Source organism: Sinocyclocheilus rhinocerous, unplaced genomic scaffold (assembly GCF_001515625.1).
Source record: "Sinocyclocheilus rhinocerous isolate Xijiao unplaced genomic scaffold, SAMN03320098_v1.1 scaffold419, whole genome shotgun sequence".
NCBI lineage: Eukaryota > Metazoa > Chordata > Actinopteri > Cypriniformes > Cyprinidae > Sinocyclocheilus > Sinocyclocheilus rhinocerous.
The window spans coordinates 50707-58018 of NW_015653519.1; the positions used below are offsets into that span (position 1 = coordinate 50707).

Sequence of the window (7312 nt, forward strand, 5' to 3'; positions counted from 1 at the left end):
TTCAAAAACTGTTGACTGGTAGGTTATATAGATTACAGAAATGTTATATTGTAATGTTATGTATATATATATATATATATATATATATATATATATAACATTTCTGTCCCCCTCACTTCTGAAATTATGGCTACGCCCCTGCCCAGCGGTACATTTGAGCATATTATCTCAGTGATATTAACTCATTCAGTCATTTCCCTCAAATCACCTCATCATGATAAAAAATTTTTTAAAAAACGACAACATTTATTTCCAGTACAGATGCAATTTTTTCCCAAGAATTAAGTTAAACAGGCAATTCTAAATGAGTCCATTTGAAACTCAATGCAACAACAATGTAAACGCAACAAAATTAAGCCATGACCCCAAGTCATCCCTTATTAAAAATGCATTTAGCACATTATACTGTACATTTAAAACCATCAAGTTAATAATGCAAAGAAGAACAAGGAGAATATACAATATTTTTAATTGATTTTTAATTTATAAATAGACTTTTAAAAAGCCTTTGATTACTGACTTGATCTTGTTAGGTACATCTATTGTTGTCACCGGGAAAACTTTTATCTTGCAAGCGCCAATCTGGCAGCTAGAAAACGAGAAGTTTGAAATACTAATTGGTCCAGGAAAATACTAAGATTTATATTTAATACATTGGCATACTAATGTAGAGGTAGCAATGTTTTCTCTTCGGGTGGCAGTTGCCACCCCTTGTCACAAAACAGCCTCAATGATTCATTCACAAATCAGACTCTTCTAAGTTAGTTGACTCCATTATCCAATCTACAATGGAGCTGTGCGTTCACTGGAGAGAAGGATCAGTGAATAACTTTTTAAATTTCAGCATGTTTCTCCCATCAATATATTGTTTAAAATTTCTCCTATTGTGTTCCACAGAAGAAAGAAAGTCATAAGGCCAATTCACACTGCACCGGCAGATGCAGATCAACGGCCACTGTCACCAGATTACAGTATGTCACTTTTTAGACATTCCAAGACATCCCAAATGCTGATTCTACATAAAAAATAGGCACTAACCAACGCCAACGGATGCTGACAGGGTAACACTGATCTGACAAAACCAGACAAACATGTCTGTTGCTGTCTGTCGGTGCAGTATGAATTGGCCTATACAGCTTTGGAAGAGCATGAGGGTGCACTATTCATTTTTGAAGGGATTAGTCATCAGTCGATCTTTTTTTTTAATAATTTAGTGTGATTCATTTTGTTTGTGTGTTGCAGTATGAGCAGAGAGGAGTGATCTGCAGGGATGCAGTGAATGACTGTGATGTGCCGGAAACATGCACTGGCGATTCGAGTAAAGTAATTATACATTTAAATCATTGTTATCATAATAATAATAATCATAATAATGTAAGAAATTGACATATGCTTCTCATTAATTTCTCAAACAGTGTCCACATAATGTCCACAAACTGGATGGTTACATGTGCAATGCTGGACTGGTAAAATAATTTCTGTTTTTCTGTCTAATATGAACCTAACATGTTTCTTGCAACCATAGTACTAAGCATTGTTACTGTATTTTGTTTACATGATTTACTGCATAACACTGGCAGACATGTCTCGTTAAACAATTACATGGATAAGATTTAAATTAAAATGAATTTAAATGTTCCAGTGAGGGGCACTCAGTATTATTATTTTTGGTTTGTTGTGCTGGCTGATTTGGCAGTTGGCTTGAACTTAGTTAAACTTTTCAGTATATGGACACAAAAGTGTTCAAAAGTGTAAGTCAGGCTGAGTGTATATGTGTAGACGGTATGCTTATGTACTCTCTTCTTGCTCTGTCAGGGGCGTTGCTATGGGGGTCGCTGCAAGACCAGGGATGCCCAGTGTCAGGTGCTCTGGAGCCACAGTGAGTAGCATCTCTTATATTGTACAATATGTATTGTTTATAATGAATATTATTAGGAATGAATATTAACTATGGATATAGACATTTTGATTGATACCAGCTGCTGATAATTGTTTTAGTCAGTGTAGATCTATACTGTTTAGATTTTTTGTTAAATCTCCAGTCTTTAATTTTACATGATTCATATAATGCTTCGTCAGGCATCTAAATATATTAATGTAAACAAAGAGACTAATGATCAATGAAACGTAAGATGCCTGCAGAACTCTGCACTCAGCTGATTTGAAGATTTGAGGTGGTTGTAGAAAAGAGTGATGATAGAGGCACAGACGAGGAGAAGCAACTGGACTGTGCTAATATTGATAACCTGCACCAGACAGGATATTAGAGCTGTATGAATTTGTCAGATGAATTTCCTTAGATTACTTGCTCCTATTCAGATATTGGTTTGCATGGCATCAAATGATGGCTGTGATTACATAGTGATTTTAAATTAGTGCAATGAATCATTTTTTTGTTTTAAAAATGTCTGCTTACAACTCATAAATATGGGTTATTAAAATATAATTAAAAAAAATTATTACAAATTAATAATATGACATATAATTAAGAGTAACCTGGATGAATTAATGCTATAAATGTATTGTTCATTGTTAGTCCCTAGTTGTTAGTTAGTATCCAAGGTTATTTTAAAAGAAACATGTTTTTAAAACATAAATTTGAAAGAAAACCTTTCCATCACTGATAAGCTTGACACATACTCTATAGAACTACCCATTTTACTCACCAACATCTCCATCAACATTAGTGACTTGTACTACTGATTTCAACCAGAATGGCAAAGAAGACATTTTCAGTTGTATTTGTCAGGGAAAGTGTCACATGAAAGTAACATGTTACACATATTAGTACATATAAAGTATAACGTATCAATTATTTTAAAATACATTTTGTACATGAACAATTATGGCTGTTTTCTGTAAAATCAAATCATCACTGAATATAAAAAATACTGTAAATGATTAAGAAATAGGTCTCTGAGACAGTAAATACACAACAAACCTGATATTTACAGGTCACTACTTTGTCAGCAGTAACGTTAAACTTCTAAGCTCATCACTAGAATAAAATATTCGGCACATGAAAATATCTAGGGAATTTTCATCATGTTTTGTTTTCGGTAGCACTGGTCAATTTCTGACCCTGAATGAGACCATTAAATGCTTCACTGTAAAAGATGTTTTTACAGAAAATAAGTTTTTACAGAAAATACAATAAAAAGCTACAGTAAAAACCCTTACCTGTATGTGTCACGCTGTCTACAGTGTAGGAGCGAAGGAGCACGGAGACGAAGGAGATATACATAGAACAGTCTTTAATGATCCAAAACAAAAGGGAACACAGGGCAGGCAGGAACACACACATAGCACATTGCATGGACGTGAACAAAAATGACATTAACACTGGACAAAGGAAACCAGGAACAGACACCACTATATATACACAAGACTAAACGAGGGTAATTGACGAGACACACCTGAACCAAATGACTAATCAAACGAGAGGGAGAAACTGGGTCATGGGATGGCGGAGCAGGCAGTTTAGGCAGCCATGGCGGAGCAGGCAGTTCAGGAAGCCATGGCGGAGCAGGCAGTTCAGGAGGCCATGGCAGATAACTCCCCCCTCCCGGAAGGCGCGTCCCGCGCCGTAACAATTCCACCGGGGAGGGGAGGTGGGCACCCTGGAGGCTGGTACAGGACGGAGAAACGGGAGGCCTCCAGGGCGGATCAGGGAGCTCAGGGGGCCATAGCGGATCAGGCAGTCCAGGGTGCCATGGCGGAGTGGGCAGTTCAGGGCGCCCTGGCGGAGCAGGCAGTTCAGGAAGCCATGGCGGAGCCGGCAGTTCAGGAGGCCATGCGGAGCAGGCAGTTCAGGAAGCCATGGCGGAACAGGCAGTTCAGGGGGCCATGGCAGAGCAGGCAGTTCAGGAAGCCATGGCGGAGCAGGCAGTTCAGGAGGCCATGCGGAGCAGGCAGTTAAGGAGGCCATGGCGGAGCAGGCAGTTCAGGATGCCATGGTGGAGCAGGCAGTTCAGGGGGCCAAGGCAGAGCAGGCAGTTCAGGGAGCCATGGCGGGATGGCCTTCATGGTCTTGGCATTGGAACTCAGCCTGGTCCCTACGGCTGGAGACGTATAGCCACCCCCCCAATTTTTCTTGGGGAAGACTCCAGATCCCCTGGCTGGAACTGGCTGTATATATACACATTCGGGAACAGAAGCCCTCTCTAGGCTAAACTCAGGAACAGAAGCTCACTCTGGGCCTGACATGGGAACAGGAGCCCTCTCTGGGCTAGACTCGGGATCTGAGGCCCTCTCTGGGCCAGACGGGGGAACAACAGCTCTCTCTGGGCTTGACTCGGGATCAGAGGCCCTCCCTGGGCCAGACGCGGGAACAGCAGACCTCTCTGGGCTTGACGTGGGAACAGGAGCCCTCTCTGGGCTTGACATGAGAACAGGAGCCCTCTCTGGGCTTGACTCGGGATTGGAGGCCCTCCCTGAGTCGGACGTGGGGACAGGAGCCCTCTCTGGGCTTGACGTGGGAACAGCAGCCCTCTCTGGGCCGGACGTGGGGATAGGAGCCCTCTTTGGGCCTGGAACGGACTCTGAATTTGTTTGGACTGTCGTGGATTCTGGACTGAACTTGATAAAATGAGCAGACTTGGAGGCTGGAGCCGATACTGAAGCGGACTCAGGGGCTGGAGCCGACACTGGAGCGGACTCTGGAGAGTGGATCAGGGTTGAAAACAGTCTCTTCCTCCTCATGCTCCTCTTTTGGTTTAAGGTGAAGGAGAAAGTTGCTGTCATCAAATGACTTGGGAGTGAATCGGCCAACGGGCTGACAGTGGAGCGACCGCTAGTTCTGAGAGTGGAGTTGCCGGCAGGCTTGAGTGTGTTGCGGCCGCTGGTTCTGGGCTGAGGACCGGAATGGTTCTGGGAGCTGGAAACGGAGGAAGGGAGGCGGATTTCAGCGCTGTTGGAAACTCACTTACGGGCTCGGGGAAACACAGGAGGATATGGGTGATCGGAACCATTGGTTAGGCATGTGGAGGGTCCCGGCGTTGGGTGAGCTGGAGAGGCGAAGTGTGCTTCAGAGGGGGCTGGATGAGGATGATTCACATTTCCCTTAACTTCTTCTACTTCAAAATTTGAACCATTTAAATACAGAATGAGATTAATCAACTCGACCAAAGAGAATTCACACGCAGGAAGACTACAGCGAATCGTTTCCTCATCCAGACCCAACTGAAAACAAGCACAGAGTGAAGCATCATGCCAGCTCACCCGATGGGAAAGCTTGAGGAATTCCTCCACATACCTTTCCAAAGGTCTACCACCCTGCCACAGGCACCACAGCTGGTCTTCAGCCCAGTTCATCTTTGTTGGTCCAGTGTTCTGTCACGTTGTCTACAGAGTAGGAGCGAAGGAGCACGGAGATGAAGGAGATATACGAAGAACAGTCTTTAATGATCCAAAACAAAGGGGAATACAGGGCAGGCAGGAACACACACATAGAACATTGCATGGACGTTAACAAAATGACGTTAACACTGGACAAAGGAAACCAGGAACAGACACCACTATATATACACAAGACTAAACGAGGGTAATTGACGAGACACACCTGAACCAAATGACTAATCAAATGAGAGGGAGAAACTGGGTCATGGGGAGCACATGGGGAAAAAACACAACAAAACAGGAACATAGGTCTGACAGTATGACACATGTTTATATTTTATATAAATAATTTAGTTTTTGGTAGTTCAAGTGACTTGGCATATTAACATTATATCACTTAATGAAATGTATGGTTATTTGTAAAATATACAGGCACCAATATGTAGGGGTGGGTGCTATACCAGTATGAAAGTGATTTTGTGTATTATGTTGTTCCATGATATGGATTTTGCTATACCGTGGATACCGTTATATATTCATGAATTCAAATTTTGCATTTATATAGTTTTGTTCAATTTGGTACGCTTTGCAAATTTGAACACAAATGATGATAAAGAGTCCAGGCTGAACGTTTTTGTCCTCTGTGTGCAACGCTGTGCTACACAGGCATTAGTAATCAAACACATAGAGCATTGTAACAGACCAAATTAACAGAGCGCAAATCGCCTACTCCAGTTGAACTGCAAAACAAACCTCTGCAGGGTGATAAAGACTACACTACGTAATTTTCCCGCTTATCATGCGGCCACTTGTCTGATAAGTAAATAATTGAGCGCAAAATATTAATTTGACATTTTAATTACCTCAACATGGCTCGCATTACCCGCTTGAGCGCTCCGTTATCATTTGTAGAAGTTGTGGTTGTATCAGTAACAAACCACTAGATGGCGCAATTGAAGAATCAGAGTTGTATTGCACGGAGCCATGTAGAAATATAAATGAATGATGTATGGTTCTGCTCTAAGCATAAAAGTTACAAGTTTGTGAAGGACTACCAGTGACAGGTAAACGTAAAGCAGATTATGAATATACTTAAGACTCACAAATACCAAAACAACGTGTCTATACCAGACGCGAGCGGCGCGATTTGACAAAAGCAAATAGAACCCAGTGTTGCTCTCTGCTGTGGATGCGACGCGACACGACAAATCCATGACAGTAAACTGATACCGTGTTCTATTTCTGACAAACTCCAGCGCTCTGACACAAAGGACCATTTCAAATATTCATTCCAATCCCTCACTTTTTCTAGTTATATAAGGTTAAACTATTTGGCCTGTAATTTTTTTTTCTCATATCGCAATATAATATCGATATCGCCGGGACAGTGTAAAATATCGTGATATGAATTTTAGCTCATATCGCCCACCCCTACCAATATGCTATCCCGCACTACCATATTCATCGTCACCATTTTTTTTTACGGCCAGTTTCTAGCAACCACAGTTCGTAGTTTTATTGTAAATTTACTGTGAAATTTTTTTCCAGTGTATAGTAAGGTTTAATAAATTGAAAAACAACCAAACTGTAACAATGACAGAAAGAGCCACAAAGCATCAACTTCATATTTAAATCCAGTTGTTGTTGTAGTTTTTTTTTTGTTTTTGTTTTTTTAGAAAAATGGAAAATTCACAAATTGTCCACATACACATTGAAAAGACAAGTGTTAACGTACTTCTGATCGGAATGTCATCCGATCAGTGTGTCCTGCTCCAGAGGTAGTCGAGGATGCATTGTGATCGGATCTCAGTGTAATGTAAACGCAATCCAGCCATCATTTCTGCATTCGCAGGTCGACATCACGCAATACGCCGCCCCCTCTCTCGCGAGCTGTCAGAAAAAAAGACGGAGAACAATCGTGTGGAGCGCTAGGGAGACTCCTACACTTATCTTTGATTTGTAAAATGTCCCGCGA

The 7312-nt window shown here is 41.6% G+C and overlaps 1 protein-coding gene across 1 annotated transcript in view; it reads left to right on the forward strand.

Moving 5' to 3' along the window:
- LOC107716458 (disintegrin and metalloproteinase domain-containing protein 11-like) overlaps positions 1-7312 on the forward strand; it is a 51418-nt gene that overhangs the window by 39916 nt on the left and 4190 nt on the right. Inside the window, exons 18-20 of the mRNA XM_016522916.1 lie at positions 1243-1323; positions 1416-1466; positions 1816-1879. Of these exons, the coding sequence (XP_016378402.1) occupies positions 1243-1323; positions 1416-1466; positions 1816-1879 (196 nt within the window). The remainder of the gene's footprint in view (positions 1-1242; positions 1324-1415; positions 1467-1815; positions 1880-7312) is intronic.